Source organism: Melitaea cinxia, chromosome 6 (genome assembly GCF_905220565.1).
Source record: "Melitaea cinxia chromosome 6, ilMelCinx1.1, whole genome shotgun sequence".
NCBI classification, from domain to species: Eukaryota; Metazoa; Arthropoda; class Insecta; order Lepidoptera; family Nymphalidae; genus Melitaea; species Melitaea cinxia.
The window spans coordinates 8,979,943-9,000,834 of record NC_059399.1 but is presented as its reverse complement, the minus strand read 5'-3'; the positions used below and the strand labels follow the sequence as shown (position 1 = coordinate 9,000,834).

At 32.4% G+C, this 20,892-nt stretch overlaps 2 protein-coding genes across 2 annotated transcripts in view; one reads left to right on the top strand and one right to left on the bottom strand.

Annotated features, from left to right (window-relative positions):
* Positions 1-7,901: 7,901 nt before the first annotated feature.
* LOC123654621 (protein abrupt-like) lies at positions 7,902-11,437 on the bottom strand. Its single transcript, XM_045590516.1, has 6 exons — positions 11,289-11,437; positions 11,002-11,207; positions 10,704-10,880; positions 9,157-9,492; positions 8,787-8,931; positions 7,902-8,698 (listed from the first exon to the last, which is right to left on the bottom strand). Exons 2-6 carry the CDS (start codon positions 11,179-11,181, stop codon positions 8,133-8,135), a joined length of 1,404 nt encoding a protein of 467 aa, XP_045446472.1. The 5' UTR covers positions 11,182-11,207; positions 11,289-11,437; the 3' UTR covers positions 7,902-8,132.
* A 3,358-nt stretch (positions 11,438-14,795) lies between these two features.
* LOC123654321 (nuclear migration protein nudC) overlaps positions 14,796-20,892 on the top strand; it is a 42,746-nt gene continuing 36,649 nt past the window's right edge. Inside the window, exons 1-3 of the mRNA XM_045590233.1 lie at positions 14,796-15,049; positions 15,283-15,360; positions 15,813-16,032. Coding sequence (XP_045446189.1) covers positions 14,975-15,049; positions 15,283-15,360; positions 15,813-16,032 — 373 coding nt within the window. The 5' untranslated portion in view covers positions 14,796-14,974. The remainder of the gene's footprint in view (positions 15,050-15,282; positions 15,361-15,812; positions 16,033-20,892) is intronic.

Here is a 20,892-nt window from a genome sequence, read left to right as displayed (position 1 = left end):
TTATAAGATCTAAACCCAATTCTATATCAACTTCATCTAAAAACAATAAACAACAAAAAACAATGACAAGCAAGAAACAAAAAAGCATCGAGTTTCGAAGTCAACTGATACTCATGGAGAAAAAGACTACAACCTTCCAATACCAAAAGGTAACACAATTGATGTACAACAAAGTGGCTCAAGAGAGTCATGATAGTGAAGGATTGAAGGACGTCTTTGCCGACCGCCAAACAGATCGACAAAAACTAAATTTTAGATTAAGTTTAGTTTTCGTTCTAATTATAATAGTTGTGTTTATATTTTATCAATATGCGTTAGTTTAAAGAAACATTTTAATTTATTAAGTTTGTGTAAATTGTATTAGATTATTAGTTCGGAATAAAAGGTTATTGTTATTCTGCTAGATGTTATTATTATAATAAAAATCTATGTTTAAAAATTAATGAATTGTTTGAAAAACGAAATTTAGAAGGGTATTCGCCTTTCTTCTAAAGATGACTTGCAACAAATATTTTCATATTTAAAACGTAGGTAGGTACCTGTTAAGAAAAACAGTCACCAGTAGAAGATGACTTCTGTGCTAGCGGTCTGGAAAACGCCCAAATCCAATTTGTATTCTCTTTATCTAAATATAAGCCGATGGTGAGGAGACCCACAAGGACTGCATAAACACCCAGACCACGGCAAACACCTGTTTGACCAATACAAATGTTTGCCATGTGCGGGGATCGAACCCGCAACCGCCAACGCAACAGGTACAATCCATGGCTGTAACCGTTACGCCAACGCGGCGTCACTCTTGAAATTCACAACTGAAGTTTTTTTCAAGTGCGTATAGTTATTTACACGAAACTAAAACACAGACGAACAATTTAAAAAATTTTGTTTTTTGTTTGTCTCCAAAAAATGTTAATGGTAATCTCCGAAAAAGCTAAACCGGTTTCTATGCAATTTCCACTGATTTCTAATAGAAAATGAGTAAATATTAAATTTAGTATTTGTGAAGATACTATCCTTAAAATGCTAAAATAGCTGTAGACATTTTCTACGGAAAGTCCAGTCAGTTTATTTTTGGTGTACTGATTAAATATGTTTCGTGCTTTGTGGAAATCCAACTCTTACAGGGGTGAAATGAGGGATGAAAAAAGAAATTTGTCACTTTTGGTGCTAAAGGTATAAAACTTCATTAATTTGCCATAAAAAATAAATAAATACATACCTATATCAGCGTTTTCAGGAATTCTACCTTTAAAGGGTTTAATATTAGAGATATGAAACTTTGTTTTTTTTCGATCTACTAATCTAAAATGAGTAAAAATGTGTCCCAGGCTTTGTGAAAATTCTACCCCTAAGGGGATGTATAACAAATGTTGATATGTATAATATAGACTGATGATTAGTATATAGGTTACCTGCTGTGTGGTTATGGCGGTAAGGAATGTAGCCACCCCTTCTCTTCCCGTGGGTGTCGTAAGAGGCGACTAAGAGATAACACAGTTTCACTTGGAAGTTAAAAAACCGACCGATGGCGGGATACCCATCCAACTGCTGGCTTTGAAATACACAGGCCGAAGACGGGCAGCAGCATCTTCGGTGTGACAAAGCCAGCTCTGCGGTGACCAACCCGCCTGCCAACGTGGTGACTATGGGCAACACACATGAGTTCACGTCATTTTTGGCGCCAACTTGTGGAGGTCTATGTCCAGCAGTGGACTGCGATAGGCTGAAGTGAAGTGTGAAGTAATACAGGTTGATGTGATAATTGTGTTTACTCGCAAACGAAAAAAAAAGCCGACTTCAATTACATCGACGAGTAATACAACGTAGATCGACAAAAAATAGTCAAGCAACTACGCGTTATCAAAGATTACTCAAAAAGTAGTTATCAGATCTCGATAAAATTTATATGTGACCACATGATAAACATCAGCTTTCGATTAAAGTAAAAATTATCAAAATCGGTACACCCAGTAAAAAGTTATTGCGGATTTTCAAGTTTTCCTCGATTTCTCTGGGATCCCATCATCAGATCCTGGTTTCCTTATCATGGTTCCAAACTTGGGATATCCCCTTTCCAACAAAAAAAGAATTATCAAAATCGGTACACCCAGTAGAACGTTATGCGGTATAATACAACGTAGGTCGACGAGAAAAGCGTCAAGTAAAAACGCATTATTAGATATAACTCGAAAAGTAGCTGTTAGATCTCAAATAAATTTAAATGGGACCAATTGACACACACCACCTCTCGATTAAAACAAAATTTGTCGAAATCGGTCTACCCGGTCAAAAGTTCTGATGTAACATACATAAAAAAATATATATATACAGTCGAATTGAGAACCTCCTCCTTTTTTGGAAGTCGGTTAAAAATGCGCCACTTTAGGAGTTATCTTTATCTTGTTGACTTTATCCTTAGGCTTTTGACAACAAATACATTAACACTGGGATAAAACACCATTTCCTAAAAATAAATCCTAGCTAGATTTCTTTATCTCCCCCGAAAGTCCCTGCATACTAAATTTCATGAAAATCGTTGGAGCCGTTCCCGAGATTCAGATTATATATATACAAGAATTGCTCGTTTAATAGTATTAGATATGTATGTCTACTTGTGCGTTTTTTAGACAGATGACTGAGTTACTTTTGAGGTTTGAGTTTAATATATATATATATATATATATATATATATATATATATATATATATATATATATATAATCTGAATCTCGGAAACGGCTCCAAAGATTGTCATGAAATTTAATATGCAGGGTATTCCGGGGGCGATAAATCAGTATAGCTAGGATTCATTTTTAGAAAATGTTGTTTATTATAACTATTTTTTTTTTGTTCCTTTTTTCTCATTGCACTCATGATTTTTTATTTAAATAGCAGTTCATATTTTTTATTATTATGTCGGTAAAATCGGAAAATATTATTCATCAACATGTAATTCATATTTAAATATGATTTCCAAAAAACAAGATTTTCCAAAAAATACCGGGCTAAGCTCGGTCCCCCAGGTACTTCATATAGGTAGTACTTCATATAAAGGTAACATAAAATTCATTGTTACGAGCGCCATAATTTTATTAATATTATCAAAAGACCCATTAAAAGATCAATGTAGAAATAATAATCTTTAATAAAAAAACTAATCAAAATATTTACGAGTACAGCCTAAAGTAATAAATAGTCTCAAAAATAAGATAAGTATTAAAAACCTAAAAGTTTTCTGTGATTTTAACAAAAGGCAATGGTGTGTGGCTATTTCTTTCGTAACGAAACGAAATCGTACAATAAACTTATTGTTTCTCCTTTTTATTCAGAAATATGTTCGTCTATAGCAGATGTATTCTCATATACCTACTTTTTTAACTTATATTTTTATAATGTATTTGTTATGTAGATGCAGATGCAGTTTCTATAAAACGTGAAGATTTATAACTCTGAATTATTAACTTTAGTACTTTAAAAAAAGTTAAGTTGATCAATCCAATAATTTTAAATCTCTAATTTAGTATTAAGTGATCTGTACACACTAGAATTATTTATATTGTAGTTTAATGTCGGTTAAACCACAGGGCACTAAATATTAAACCACTTTGTAGACCACTTAAAGCTCTCTGTGTCTACCTACTTACAATTAGATGACGGGTGATTGAGATTGAGAATATTATTTTCCGATCAATTGGAAACTAACTCAGTATTAGTTTTAATTATTTATACGAGTTGGCTCTTGAGTTCGATGTAATCTGTTAATTAGTAATTGCAGATTACCAAACTCACGCGGCTTACACGCGACGTTGCTTGCGCAGAAATAAATCATATCATATTAGTTAAGTTAATGCGAATTGCGCATTCATAACAGGATATATCAACTTCCAAAATATCTGTTCTATCCGCAGTGACATCATTAATTACAAAAACAACGTGTTAAAAATATTAATCTTATATATAAAAATGAATCGTAAAATGTGTTCGTAAGCGTATAACTCAACAACGCCTGGACCAATTTTACCAATTCTTTTTTTTTAAATGTTCGTTGAAGTCGAAGGATGGTTTTTACGGCGAGAAAAATTCGAATATTTCCCTGAAAACCCTAAAAACAGTCCTTTTCTTTTTCCCATACAAACGTTTTCTAACTAAAATGTAGAGTCAATTTGAACTTTATTGTTTAATAAAATAAAGTTTAATTCAATAAAGTTCATGTTAAATAATATATTAGGGCGCATTTTACGTAAGTTATTAATGATTAAATTGATCTTATTTGTAAACCGCATTTTAATTTAATTTACATACAGTAAAAATGGTATTAACTAGCTATTTCACATTACCTATTATATTGTTGCGGGGGCGTTAACAATGAAAAATTCCCGTTTTTAAACTATCGACTCCAAAGATACGAATCTCCTATATGTGATGGAGAAATGATCGATGAGCGGATTTTAGGATAACTCATGCCTAATAAGGATAACGGGGGTGGGCGTTAACAATGAAAATTTTATGTATGTAGCTCCGAAACTACTGAACCAAATTTTATCAATTTTTTTAAGCATTTGGAGATATGGTAGTTTTTATCTTAATTGGATCCGATAGGTGACGTTGCTATTGGTACGTAACTCCGAAACTACTGAATCAATTTTTATCAAATTTTGTACGCATCTATAATTTTGTCCAATTGGGAGATATGGTAGTTTTTATCTTAATTGGACCCGATAGGTGGCGCTGCTATTGGTACGTAACTCCGAAACTACTGAATCAATTTTTATCAAATTTTGTAAGCATCTATAATTTTGTCCAATTGGGAGATAGGGTAGTTTTTATCTTAATTGGACCCGATAGGTGACGTTGCTATTGGTACGTAACTCCGAAACTACTGAACCAATTTTGATCAAATTTTGTACGCATCTATAATTTTGTCCAACTTGGGAGACAGGGTAGTTTTTATCTCAATCGGACCTGGTAGGTGGCGCTACTATTAGTATGTAACTCCGAAACTACTGAACCAATTTTTATAAAATTTTGTAAGCATCTGTAATTTTGTCCGACTTGGAAGATATGGTAGTTTTCATCTCAATTGGACCCGTTAGGTGGCGCTGCTATCGGTCTGCCGGGTCTGCTAGTGTTTTGATAAAATACTCTACAACTGCAGGATTGTATTCTACTAATATATTAAGTTCCTAGGTAGTTAAACATTTTGAATAAGATGTTGTTCTGTATTTTTTTTTTACTTCCATACGTTTTCTACTATAAAGCGACATTTAAAATAAAAGGCGCGTAAGGTCACTAACCATTTATTGACAAGAGTAATACCTACCGTACGACACAGTACACTGTATAAGTCATAAGATTTAATAATAAAAAGGAAAGACACAAGCATCAGTACATAAATTGAGAATGTTAAACAAAATTATTCATCTTTAATAATACATAACATAACATAACAATACACTTTACTGTACACCAATACAGAAATAATACATATCAGATTTATTTTAACAGAGTGTCATAAGGTACAAAGGGCGGCCTTATTGCTGAAAAGCGATCTCTTCCAGACAGCCTAGGGACAAAGGAGATGGTAGTGTCGGTGTAGGTGTACAAATTGAGACATAAACGTTTGAATATATTTACTTAAACACATATACAAATAGGTACATACATACATAAATACATACATACATACATAAATACATACATACATACATACATACATACATATATACATGCATAAATACATATATACATGCATAAATACATACATACAAACATACATACACACAAATATATAATTTTATTCACGTTGAATATCAAGAACGTCTAATATGCAAGGGTAAAAAAGAATTCCAAAGTCGAGAAGCTTGAACAGTGAAAGATTTAGTATAAAAGGAAGTAAAGATTTAGTATAAAGGAATTTCAAGAAGTAAGCTATCCTCAAAACGAAGACTGCGTTCATGGAAATCACTAATAAATTTAAATCCTTGCTTTAGATAAGCAGGTGCAACAGGGTTAAATAGAATAAAGTAAGTTGAGAATATGCGTATTCCTGCGAAAGCGAATTGGGAGCCACTTAAGTTTTTTACGGAATTCAGACATATGATCATATTTACGAAGTACAAATACGAATCATACACATAAATTCTGGATTCGCTCAAGTTTATTAATCTGCTCCTCAGTAATGTCAAGTTAACATGTATCTGCGTAATCCAGAATTGGTAATAGAAGACTATGTGCAAGAGCATTTTGGTGGGAACTGGAAGTAGATTACGCAGCCTGCGAAGAAATCCAACCGAAGCAAAAAGCTTACGACTGACTTCACAAATCTGTTGGCCCCATGATAGGTGTTGATCAAAAATAACGCCAAGATTCTTCACATTTTCACTATATAGGATTTCAATACCATCAAAAATTACAGGAGGTAGTTGAAACTTAACTAGATTATTAACAGCGTATTTAAAAATCGACATAATGCTTTCACTTAATATGCCCCTTACGTACTCACTTCATAGGCACATTTCATCGAGCACTCTTCACACGTAAGGTAAATAGGACGAAGTCGGAGACATGACAGTCGTGATAGCATATTAATTAAATAATCCAAACAACGATTTTCTTTTATCGACCCAATAAAAAACGCTGTCTACGACGTGCTACGAAATATAACAGACTATCATAAAAAAATGGAGATTTAAAAATTAAATAAATGTTGAGAAGCATCTTTTATTTTTAACATAATTAAAATATAAATCTTGTAAAATTTTTGAATAAAATATTTTACAATATACATACAACACATTTAAAATTATCTAATCAGTAATTACATACAAAATCATCATAACCCAAAATACTCAATTTTCATTTAATTAAACACAACTCTATATGTATACAATAATTCAAATAACTTAAACATTTCACTAATGGCAACTTTCACACTAACATAGTATCATATGCTTTAACATAATAAAATTTGACTTGGTAACAATCAACAAGGTATAATTAATTATAGGCTTCTAAAACGTAAATGACAATATCAATAAAATTTATAGATATTATCTAAGCAATAACTTCATAAAATTTACTTACTGAAAAATTCCAGTAAGAACGTTAACTATATAAGTATGTAATCATATAGATCAGAAACTTATGTTACGTTTTGGCACAATATACCAAAAAGATAAAAATGTAACCTTTTTTAAACTTACAGTGTAATACTTATCTAGTGTAATCTTAACAATTTATTGTCTACTGTAAATACTGTTCATAATAACAAAATTAAAAATACGTAAAAACTATTGATTGTATATTGATTTACATAATTTTGTTAATATTAAAATTATAATTTTCTAAAACCATTTTCTGTATGTATTTTAATACTGCCATTATATTGTTGTACTTTCTAAATCTCATATTATTTCAAATAGTCACTGTTGATACAGATTAAAAAATATATTATACTAGCTGACCCGGCGAACTTCGTATCGCTATATATATATTAATTTTGCAATAAAAATATTGCAGTAAATAATCTAAATAAAATATAGCGTATCTTTCAAATTGCACAGGTGTGCAAGTTTGATTAAAATCGGTTAAGTAGTTTAAGAGTCCATCGCAGACAAACAACTTGACGCATAATTTATATATATATATATATATATATATATATATATATATATATATATATATATTAAGATTACTACAAGATTACTTTTCTCCGTTCATTTACTCTAAGTTCAACATTAACATAGGTACATATTAAAAAGACTTATATTAATTTCATAATAATAAAATGGTATAATTTATTCTGGAGCACCACCATTAAGAGCAAATCTTGAATATAGCTCCACTGTCTCTGCACCTTTGTATTTAAATGTAAGTATGTAATATCTATTTGGAGAGATCTAGTTTCCCTTGCAATAAGCAAGTAATATATCTTTTATTTAAATAGTTTTCATTATATTATAAATATATTAATCTAATATCATAAGACTCATTTATACATACCAGAAGAATATTTATTCAAAATAATTTAGTTTGTTCCTAACAGTTCATGGTAATCAAAATTTTTGTATAAAAATATTATAAATTATCAAGGCACAATTTCAATTTAAATATAAGGCACTACTCATTGAGATATCAGTTACGCTGTCCATGACTTGTCCACATGTGTTCTTTAAATGTTTCTCTCATTGTAAATGATCTTGGACAAAGATAGCAACAGAGCCTGTTTGTCAAATCGGAGTGCATTAATCTTACATGGTATTTTAGAGCAGATTGGTTTGAATATTTCATTCCGCAATGAGGACAATCTCCGCATATTGCAGCATGATTTGATTGTTGATGAGATGTTACTGTCTGAGATGTTGAGGCCCCACTTGTTAATCCAGTAACTGTTGACATTCCGGCCAGTAATAACAATGCATGTGACTGTTCCTGACTGTATGTTTCAGAGTCAGTACCATCATTATGTTCTGATAGTAATATTTCAGGCTCATATTCCAGATCAGATTTTGGAGACGGTTTTTCAGCTTTCACTAGAGAATCTTCTTTAGGCGATTTGACTGGACTTTTAGACAAGGTGGGAAAGTTTACAGCATCCACACTTGATTCTTTTGGTCGTATTATGTTTTGTATATCTGTTACATTTGACACTTTTTTTAGGGTTGGACTTGCACATATATCACTCTTTGTGGGATTGATGCCTTAAACAATTAAAAAGTAAATAGTAAAAAAAATAACTATATGGATTAAGTAAATAAGTAAAAAAAATTCTTATTCAAAGAAACATACCTGATATTAAAGATCGGGCAAGCATACTATTTTCGTAATCAGGAATACTATCATCATTATCGTAATTAATTACTTGAGCGTGGGCCGGTGAAGCATTTTCATCATCCCATTCTGTTTTTATAGTAACTGGAATGTCATCTTGTGTCTGAAATAATAAAAAAGAGGTAACACAATATTTAATTATATAGTAATGTAACTTCAAGGTAATATTATTTAAGTTGTAAAGTTAACTGAAAGGTATTTAAAGAATTAAAAAGAAAAAAATTAGGCTGGATTTTTGTTTGTTCTGGAATAGATTTAAGTTCAAAAATATTGACAGGTTGCTATATTTCTTTTAATGAATATACTTAATAATGCTTTTTAAATTAACCTGAATAGCATTCTTTCCATTTGCTGTCACACAGTGTTCACTTTTAGCCTCAGTTTTCTTGTCTACATGATTTTCGGGTACAAGCAAGATGTTTTCCACTTTTGCAGGCTGAGCACCATTATTCTTGCAATACACATCACTAGCTTCTTGTACTTTACTTTTTTTGTTTCCCTCGCCATAAGAAACATCATTGGGTTTATCTGAAGTACTACTCCGTCTTTTTTTCTGTGCAGGAATTTTTGTATCTTTATGAACAACATTAAATTGTGATTTGGCCGATATTGTTAGTTGAGTATATAGTTTGTTTGTAGCACTTGTTGAGAAAAAACTTTCATTCTGAAATAATACAGGAAAAGTTTTTAAAATATACCAAATGGTATATATTACATCTGTGGATGTCTGGCTACTGAAGTAGATAAGTAGGTAAGACTTCTGATAAAAACAAGGATCAAAACTTAGCTACATTGACAACTATTAGGTAATTCATGGAAAAATTTTATATTTTAAAATGTAATTTTTACACACATGTATATTCATTCGCCTTCAATTTCAAGTGTGAAATAAATATGTAAAAAGAAATTTAGTACTGGAATGTCATGATTTGTAGATTTCTCTCTGATGAAAATTAAGTCATTAAAGTATTTTGAGTCAAGTAGGAGTAGTAACTAAAATATTTCTGAATAGAATATGTTTGTAAAATTTGTTTAGACATAATTAAGACGCTTAAAACAATTTTACTGTTCAAATCACTCTGGTATAGTAAGTAGTGTGAGCGTCATGTACGTGCTTAAGCACAGGGGATTTGCGGATTCGATTCCTGCTCGGGATTTTTTTTTATATATATATAACTAGAACGGCAAACAAGCATATTGCTCACCTAGTGGTAAGCGATTACTGTAGCTTATAGCTGCTGCAACACCAGAAGCACCGCAAGCGCAATGCCAATCCTATCCCCAATCCCCCAGGAGCTCTGGTCACCTTACCAATAGGAACACAATACTGCTCGAAAACAGTATTATTTAGCTGTGGTCTTCTGTAAGGTCGAAGTACTACTCCAGTCGGGCTGCTCCATATTTTGAGCAAGAAGTTTCCTGCTGTGCCCTACCCTAGACTGATACCTGGGTATTTTACTAGTACATTTTTTCTTCCCAGTTTGGATGTCTGTTCTTGTTGGTTTTCCCACTGCCCCTCTGAGAGCACATTAAATTGTCGGTCCCAGTTGTTATCATATATACACCTGATAGCGATTGTTACTCATAGTACGCAATACATTCGCAAACCCTCAGTGGCGCATTAAACAGGGTGGTGGTGGATTAAGCCCTAATCCTTGTCCTACATCGAGAAAGAGGTTTATACCCAGCAGTGGGCTGTTAATTCATCTATTATAACTTTTTTGCAAATGTTGGGCACAAATACTCACGAAATAATCAATGATTTTTATGTACTTTAATAGTGCTGTTTATATATTTAAATTTTTAACATTATAAGCATAATAGTAATTAATATACACATACCTAATTAACTTTAAACTAAAACAATTTCCTTACCTGTGGTGTAGCACCCGTCAACCCTTTGACTTGTAACAAAGCTGCGGTATGCAAAAATGATGACAACTTACTTTCTTCTATAAAAACTTCTCCTTGGTACATATAAGACAACAAGCTAAGAATATCGTCAGCTGAGACATCTTTCAAAATGATAACAGGATGTTGACATGGATTTTCCTTAAAATATTAATAAATCGTTAGTACACTATAGTTTCATAATGCAACAATTTGGTAATATCCTTCAGAAAATACTGGTGTTAGTATAAACGTGAAGGTTATAATGTATCAAGTCATTCACCTTGAACACATTCCTAAAGTATGGGCTGCATGCTGACAGTATTACTTTATGGGCCTTGATATTTCTGCCTTCACAAGTTAACGTAACATCAACCAAATCCTCAGAGCACTTTAGCGAATCTAATGCACTAACTATGTTTGTTTGGAAATTATTCCAGCGCAAACAAAACTGGTCTGCCATTACTATATTATGTTCGGTAAAAAAATCTGCAAAACAGAGTTAATTTCGCTACTTTATTTTCAACACTAATTCAACTACATTTATCAGTCTTCTAAACTTTTACACACCGATTCACACATAACTTCGTAAAACGATACAACTTTTAATTATAACTTCAAATTTTGAAATAGTAATAACTTTATAAGAGACAGTTTTGTAGGAATAAAAATAAAGTGCATGACCTCCAATGACACAGTCTTCTTTCACTTTTAGAACCATAGACAAAAAATTGTTTTCAAATGCAGTTTTGCAAGCATGCACCTTTATATCAGATACCTACGCGATAGTCGATAAATTAGGGTTCACTTGTCATAGACTATATTAACGTAACAATTTTCTAACTGTCCACTATATTGTTTTTTTACCATAAAAGTTTAGTTTCTTATTTTTGTTTTATAAGTGAACTGAAAAGTGTTTTTAACTTTTATTGATTATTTTAGTTAGCAAAGTTAGTTAGTCTAGAAAATTCGATTTGAAAGAAAATAACGATCTATATATGCATCACTATTGATATTTAGTGTTACTAGATTTAGATTGACTTTCAATAATAATGGTAAAAGTAATTAATTTTGCAATTACTAATACAATAAATTATATTGTTCTGATTTACTTAATTTGTTTAAACAAGATTTTTACGTGATAAAGTTTTATAAATCGATAAATACCAGCTAAACGCATGAAAAAGAGAGTTTAGAAAGGAACGAGCAGCTCAAGCGTTACATAATTTGTGACACATTTATTTTTCTTCTCACGTGACGTCAGAGCTAGCGATTCAAATAAATAAATGTTAATTTATCGAAAACATAGTTAGTATCAATTAATTCCTTCTTTGTATAATAATAATAATTAATTGATAATCTTCTTGAGTGACTACAAGGCTCTAATAACCACCCTCAAAGAACACGATTAACAGAATATCACGCTTGGGAAGATCTGGGAATTAAAGAAAAGAGCATCGCTCGTGGGATTTTGCTCTTGTTTATATTAAAGTTAAAGCTACCCTTTCAACTTTTTTTTGGTATCGCAGGGGAACCCATTTACGGGTGATATCCAGGACGCTCGGGTAGGCAATCCTAGACCGTATGTCGGTTTCAGAACTTGGGGGTGCAATACCGACCAAACCCCCGCGGGAGCCTTCAGCCATCTTAATTGGAGGGTCTCGGATCTGTAGGCAACAGGATCCCTCCAGCGACAGGCTGGCTTCAACGAAAAGGCCAGACTTCTCTATGGAGACTGGCTGGCTCACCTCTGAACAATCTCAACGACGCCGTGTCTAGTAGAACCGGGTTCCCATCCCGGCCCGACACAGGCACAGTGGCGTTACTGGAGGCGCATTAAGTAGCGCCTCCTACGCACCCATATTCGTCGCCTGCGGAAAGAGGCCTCATTGGTGGCCTTCTCTCTCACCCACTGGTCATTCTCCTTCTGGGACATTACTGGAACATTGCGTTGATGACGCTCCAAATTAAAAGTCCCCTCCGATGACTGTCGTCAGATTGAAGCGCTGCGCCGCCTATCTCGGACACACCTCGAAGGTGTGCTGGGTTGAGTCCACCGCCGCGCCACAATCGTGACATCCAGTCATCGGCTCCCTTTGGGCCGTCCGACACAAGTAGTCATCAAAGCAGCCGTGCCCGGTGAGCACCCGTGTCAGACGGAAGGTGAGGGGCTTGCGCTTACGGCGCATCCACCGCTCTAGGACCGGGCGCAAGGCAGCCGTTACGCGTGTGCCATACGGCTGCTCCGGCAGGTACCCTTTTTACTATAGATTATTTTTATTAAAGTATCGAAATTTGTTTCTATAAATGAAATACAGAAGTATAAATCTTTTTTAAATTAGTTTAAGCTATGTGCATAAACCTCTTTCTCCACGTAGGAGGAAGATTGAAGGTTAATCATGGTGGATTCCACTGCGGATCAGCAGATGTGTTCCCCACAATGAGTAACGATCGCTATCAGGTATATATGATAATAATTGGGACTTGGTGACTCTCCGAGGCACAATGAAGAGAACACGGACAGACATCCAAACCGGAAAGAAATATTTGTACAAATACTATATACAAATACTATATAATACGAATACAAATATTCATCCCAAGCGGGATCGAACTTACAAACCGTCGGTGCTTTAAACAACTACTCACTACTACTTTATTTGGCCACCTTGGAACTTAGAAGGCCGACCGATGGCGGGATAACCATCCAACTGCTGGCTTTAAAATACACAGGTTGAAGATGGGCAGCAGCGTCTTCTGGGCGACAAAACCAGCCCTGCGGTCACCAACTTGCCTACTCAGCGTGGTGACTATGGGCAACACACATGAGTTCATGTCATTTTTGCGCGAATTTGTGGAGGCTTATGTCCAGCTGTGAACTGCGATAGGCTGAAGTGATGATGATGATGATGAAATCTTTTTAAATGGTACTCAAAATACCAATGTAGTTTTTATTAAAGACTGGTTGAAAATTGTGCGTAGGGGATTTAAATCATAACACAGAAGCACAAACACCTGGACTACGGCAAACACTGTATAAATAAATATTTATCTATCTCTATATATCTAGTTGTGCTGTGTGGCTACGGCACTAAAGAATTTAGCCACCCCCTCTCTTCCCGTGGGTGTCGTAAGAGGCGACTAAGGGATAACAAGGTTCCACAACTACCTTGGGACTTAAGAAGCCGACCGATGGCGGGATAACCATCCAACTGCTGGCTTTAAAATACACAGGCTGAAGACGGGCAGCAGCATCTTCGGTGCGACAAAGCCAGTACTGCGGTCACCAACCCGCCTGCCCAGCGTGGTGACTATGGGCAAAACACATAAGTTCACGTTATTTTTGGCGTAAACTTGTGGAGGCCTATGTCCAGCAGTGGACTGTATAGGCTGTAATAAATGAATATATCTAGTTATATGGCCTATACAAACATTTGTCATAACCATAAGCTAGGATCGAATAGATAAACAATTCGTATCTATATTAAAACTTAAGGTAAAAATGTACTATTTTCGTGTAAATCCCATTGTTACAGAGATATCGTGGTTGAAGTTTTGAGGTTCAATTTTTAAATCGGAAAAAATTAACCTACCACCTTCAAGGTTAGAGTAACGCTTGGCTCCGGCTTAAAAAAAAACACTCTAGGGGTAGGGCAGACCAAGACCACGTGGACAATGGAGTGCTCCGATTCGTTTTTGGGTATTTTTCGAATTTCTAAACCTATATTCTAGCACGCAATGTTATTAATTTTATTAGAATATTATGTCTGACGCGTTATCTTGTTTAAAAGTATCTAATTGTCAGTCGTTAAAGATCAGTTCGTATCGTATTTTGATCTTGCAGTAAAGATTGTTTTTACGTAAATTTGTTCGAAAATAACGCGTGATAGTCGCAGTACGGAGCACGAGTATACTTACCGCAGCACTGGAATTAAGGTAGAGTCAGAAATAACAAAAATTTAACCTCCGATAAAAAAAATTACCTGTATTGTATATTATAGTCAAACTTAAATTGGTAATATTAAGTTATTAAATTATTTACATTTTCTTTTTTGATTTACGGAGAAAAACATTTTAGATGCTTGCAACTTTCGTTGTGCCGGTACTGTCGCTTTGTTGGTGTTGTGTGTGTTTCTAAAGAAACGTGCCAAAGAGTATATAAATGCGCATGAATTACATTTTAATATAAGAGTTTAAGAAAATTGATTCGAACATTAATCTATTTCGGCTAAAAACAGATTAGTTTATCTAAAAATATGAGTAACGATCCCGAAAAGTTTGATTCCATGCTTCTAGCAATGGCTCAACAGCATGAAGGCGGTGTTAAGGATGTAAGTATTAACTTATTTTCTTATAACAGTTCGATCTAAATACTGGAATCTACTAGAAAGCGGCATAGAATCTCTGTTTGTTATTAGGTGTAATAAAGTATAAACAGCGGTTTAAATTATTGTCACTCCTAAGTTAAGTTAAATTGGTAAAAGAATCACGGTCTATATATATTAATATAATATTTTAATTTGATTAGTATGTTATTTAATAAAGTTAGATGTTTTTATTTCAGTTACTTGGAACAATAGTTAGCTTTTTAGCTCGAAAAACTGATTTCTTTACTGGAGGAAAAGAAGGTGAATGGGAAAAGGTATGGGACAACCTAAAATGTTTTATTTGGTCTATATATACTATACTTTAGTATAAATATTTTATTAATGAAGCTGGTTTATACTAAAAATAAAGAGCTGACTATTTGAATTATATTATTTATAATTTTTTCTATTAAATTAATAAGAAAAGCTATTTTCCTTTTAGTTATTGTACTCTCTAAACACTTTAACACCTTAACCTTACCAGAACTACATTTGTAAAAAAATATTAAAAATATGTTTTAAGTACATTATAAAGGTATAATGTACTTAAAACATATTTTTAATAATAATAATTATTAAATAAATAATAATTAATAACCAAATGTAGTTACCGAATTTAATGTATGCATTACAAGAAAGAAAAAGTTGTGTTGACCTGCAGTCCCAGTACAATGATTTTAATGCAATGAGTATTTTTTTCTAATATGTAGCTGTAAATTGCATGCAGGTTGTGAAAGATGTATTTTACACTCATGCAAAGAAAGCTAAGGAGGAAGCAGATAAAATTAAGAAAGAAAAAGAAGACGCTGATAAAAGACTTAAAGATATTCAACAAAAGAAAGAACAGGAACGCTTAGCTCGAGACTTTGAACCTGCCACAGTACAAGAATTAACTGAAGAGGAAGCTGAAAAATTACAGGAGGATATTGAAAAGGATAAAAAAAGCAGTAAGTAATGATGATACAGTAAACTACATAAATTTTTATGAAGTGAGGCTTAACTGAGGTAAGGCACGGCAAGAAATTTCCTGCTCAAAATATGGATCTGCCCAACTGGGAAAGTACCTCAACCTTACAGAAGATCACAGCTAAATAATACTGTTTTCACGCAGTATTGTGTTCCTGTTAGTGAGTAAGGTGACCAGAGCTCCTGGGGGGAATTGTGGATTGGGTCGGCAACACACTTGTGATGCTCCTGGTGTTGCATATGTCTATAAGCTACGGTAATCACTTACCACCATACGCTTGTTTGGTGACCTAGTTTTATATATATATAATGTTTTATTTTATTTTATTTTTGTATATTACGAACAGTAAAACAAATAATTGTGTTGCTCTGAAAAGAGAAGTTTTTTATTTTACCATATAAACTAATTTACAAAATATTATTTATTATTAAATTATTTACAAACTAACCTGAAAAGAGAAACAACATTTAAAGCTATTGCTTTACCAGTTCTTTATAATAACTATTATTTAAATATTTACAGTTACAATATAATTCTCACAATCGTTTTAATATGAAAAAACAGCTCCATAGCAACCAATTCGCAGATCAAATATCCATCAAAGAACAATTACAAAATAAACTAATAACTTAAATGAAGTGTCACGCACTTTGTTTACATCTCCCCCCCCCCTTTTTTTTCTAAATTACAAAGTTTTAGTGTCATACTTTACTACTGGAATAAGTTTTGTAATATGGAAGAGGTTTGATTCTGCCTTTTTGTGACCCGTGTCTACTTTATAAATTGAATTGGATATTTTGTCTACAATTTCATAAGGTCCTATTCTCAATTCATCAAGTTTTTTTCGGTTTAATTGGTTTCCGTTTTCAACGTATACATAATCTCCTACTTTTAGTTCATGATGTTTTCTGTTTTTATCAAATCTTTTTTTATTATAATTGTGTGATTTTATACTATTTTCTAAGGCAATTTTTCGGTCTTGCAAAAGACAATTATGTGTTGTATTTTTCTTCAGTTCATCTGGTAGAACGTCAAATTTTTTTCCCTCCAATAAATATTTTGGAGAGAACCTTGTTACACCATGTTCAGTTTCGTTATATTTTTCTGTGCATTCGTGAGCAATAGTTGTCCAAGCAATTTTGCCCTTCCTTTCATTAATCTTGCAACGAATTTTATTAACCAACGTTTGGTTTAACCTTTCATTTAATCCGTTTGAAAATGGTGCATTTACTGCAGTGAAAACTATAGGTATATTTTCTTTTTCTAAAAACTTTTTAAAATCTTTTGAATTTATGCCTGGATATTGATCTGATAAAATCATGTCAATTTTATAATCTTTTGTTACTTTTTGGACCAGTTTTATAAAATCATTCGCACTTTGGGTTTTGGATGTCAAAATATAGGCGTAACGAGTGAAGTGATCTACTAGAAGATGTAAATATTTTTTGGTTGAACGAGTACCACCAAATCCCCCTATGGTATCTATAGACACTATTTCAAACGGATAAGTAGCGGGACCTAAGTGAGACATTAATCCAAACTTGTATTTTCCTCTAGATTTATTTTTTATACAGACATCACAATTTTCGCAAACTTTTTTTATATTGTCCAATAAATTTTTGGCGTGATAAAATGGTTTAATCTTGTTTTCCATTTGTTGTTTGCCTATGTGACAGTAGTAGTGATGTACATGTTTTATAATATTTTTACTAAATTCCTCAGTTAATACAATCTTTTCATTTTTCCTATCTTTTTATAATATATATTATTTTTTAAAATAAGTTTATTTATATTTTGTTTTATTTTTTCATTTTCATCTTGATCATTTCGTATGTCTTCTAATTTTACAAAATTTACTATTTTTAAACTACTATCTTTATTTTCATACGATTCTAACACTGGGTTTCTGCTTAGAGTATCTGCCTCTATATTATATTTGCCTGGAGAATATATTATTTTAAAATCGAACTGCGACAAATAATATGTTAAATCTCCTAGTTCTTCGTCCGTTCTGGCTTTAATATTCATTTTTTCTAAAGGTTTGTGATCTGAATAAACCGTGAATGTTTTTCCCATAAGCCAGTGCTGCCAGTATTTTACTGCCTCTTTTATTGCTAAGCACTCAAGATATATTGCTTTTTTCTTTTTTTGGGAGTCATTTAATTTTTTTGAAAAGAATGCACAAGGTTTTTCATCACCATTGGGTTGAATTTGTTTTAAAATCGCACCTACACCTTGTATGCTAGCATCTGTATATATATGTATTGGCAAATCTGGATCAAAGATGGCTAGAATAGGTTTTGAGCAAAGTAATCTTTTTATAGTATCAAAAGATTCTTGGCATTTATCTGACCAAACAAATTTTTCTCCTTTTCTTAATAAATTATGTAAAGGGTCCAGTATAATTGAAACATTTGGCACATATTTTCCATAGAAATTAATTTTTCCTAAAAATTGTCGTACGTTTTTTTGTGTTTCTGGAGTTGGAAATTCTTTTATAGCAATCAAATTATCTTTTAATGGAGTGACAGTATTGTTTTTTATTATGTGTCCTAGATATTTTACAGAGTCCTGTGCAAAATTACATTTCGTGAATTTTAATTTAAAACCTTCTTTTAAAATTGCTTCCAATAACAAAGATATGTGCTCAATGTGTTTTTCGAATGTTTCAGAAAATACTAAAATATCATCAATGTAATTAACAGTAAAATTTGACAGATTATATTTTCTTATAATGCTACTTAATATTCTTTGAAAAATAGCGGGAGCAGTTTTTAAACCAAAAGGTAAGCAAGTCCATTGGAAGTGTGCCTCTTGAGTAACAAATGCAGTTTTATGTCTATCTTCAATTTTAAGAGGTATTGACCAGAACGCTGAGTTTATATCGAATGTTGAAAAAAATTTACATTTCCTTGTTTTAACCATTAGATCCTCGATTAGCGGAAATGGTTGCGATTGGGGAACTATAATTTTATTTAATTCGCGAAAATCTATACAAAGCCTCGATCTCCTTCCTTCTTCTTTTTTAAATGCTAGTGTTACCGGAGCGGCAAAAGGGCTATATGACTCCTCAATTAAATTATGTTTTAGCAGTTTTGATATTTGATGTTCAATTTCTTTCATATCCTCAACAGAACATCTATACGGTCTTTTACTACAGTATTTATCTATTAACAAATCAATATGGGCTTCATAGCCTTTTACAGTACCTATATCATATTTGTCTTTAGCAAATACTGAATTATATTTGCGTATCAATTTATCAATTTCATATTTTTTTTTATTGTCTAAATTATTTAATGAAATATCAAAATTATCGACTATTATATTTTCATTAAAGTTTATTTTATACTCATTATTTATAGTTTCTTTTTCATATTTTTTTTCATAAGATTTACCTTCTTTATTCTCTATAGCACTACCTGAACTGCCAGGAATTTCTTTAGTGCTATTAGGTTGCTTTTCTTTATCTTTTATGTAGTCTTTATTATTATTGCTGATAGCATTTTGAGTTATACATAAATTCTCATTTTGAGTTAAATGATATTGTTGTATACAGTCTAACCCAACAAGAAAATCATAGTCGAAGTTGTTTTCATCTATAACAAAAACATTAACATGTTTTTCTATTTCAAAAATTTTAATTTTTAGATTTACCATTCCTATTGAGTTTTTTACGCCATTAATAGTTTTTAAACCTGCATTTTTATCATAAGTATTTATTTTTTTCAAAGATAATAACCTTGAATTAATTAAAGACACATTAGATCCTGAATCATATATTCCTAATGTTTCTACAGTGTCATTAATTAGTAATTTAATTTTTATTAATGGCGGCACTATTAGTTTTTTTGATCGATTTCATTTAATTCTACCTCTAATTCAGAATTGTTAACACTCCTTATTTGAGCTTGTTTTGGATTATCGTTATTTTTATTTTTGAACCAACATAGGGATTCAGGATGGTAACGTATACCTTTATTCTCTTTTTCACAAATTTTACATGGGCTAACCAAGGGCTTCACATTTTTCTCTATAGTTTTATTTTTCGAAGTTTCTATTTTTTTATGAAATACTTTTTTTTGTACCATATGCTCTAAGCTTCTTAAGTTATTAAATAAGTCTTCAGTTTCCTTTAAACTATTCCTATCAATCATATCTGCAATAAAGTTCGGTAATCCGGTGGCAATCAGATCAATTATAGTGAGTTTATTTATGGACTTATTTATTTCTAATAGTAGTCTCTCTTTCTTTAATGCATACTCCAGTAATGAGCCTTCTCTGTATTTAAATAGCATTGCATACCTGATCGGCGACCAACCTTTATCCGCATATGTTTCACAAAATTTCTTTTTCCACATTGCCCATTCTGAATTTATTGTATGCTTTATAAGCATGGAACTATACCAGTCTAAACAAGAATCTTCTAAAAATAACCTAAAAATTTCAATTTTTTTGATATCTTCTTCTATTCCTATACGGGTACATTCCGATTCAAAGGTAGTCATCCACTGCGACACATTGGTAATCTTGCTATTAAATTTTTCTATTACAAATTTTTCTACCACTTTCCCCATATTAAAGGGTTTTACTAAATCTTTCTTCATTTCAGCGAAGTTTTCTATGATTTTTGCTAGAGATTCTTCTGAAAACCCTGTTGTAGTTTGTGGTATTGTTTGTTCCTCCAGTATGTATCCCATAAATTGTTTATTTCCATCTTCATCACAATAAGCCGCTTTCATCTCCGGATTCATGGATATCCATACCTGTCGTTTCTCATGCCGTTTTTGTAATGTGGACTTTACTTTCTGAAATATTTGAGTATGTACTATTCCATCAT

Coding starts and splice junctions, on each gene's coding strand:
- LOC123654621 (XM_045590516.1), bottom strand. CDS start 11,181: ATGGCAGACCAGTTTTGTTTGCGCTGGAATAATTTCCAAACAAACATA. Junction 10,881..11,001: donor ACTTTAGGAATGTGTTCAAG/GTGAATGACTTG, acceptor TAATATTTTAAG/GAAAATCCATGTCAACATCC. Junction 9,493..10,703: donor TGACGGGTGCTACACCACAG/GTAAGGAAATTG, acceptor GTATTATTTCAG/AATGAAAGTTTTTTCTCAAC.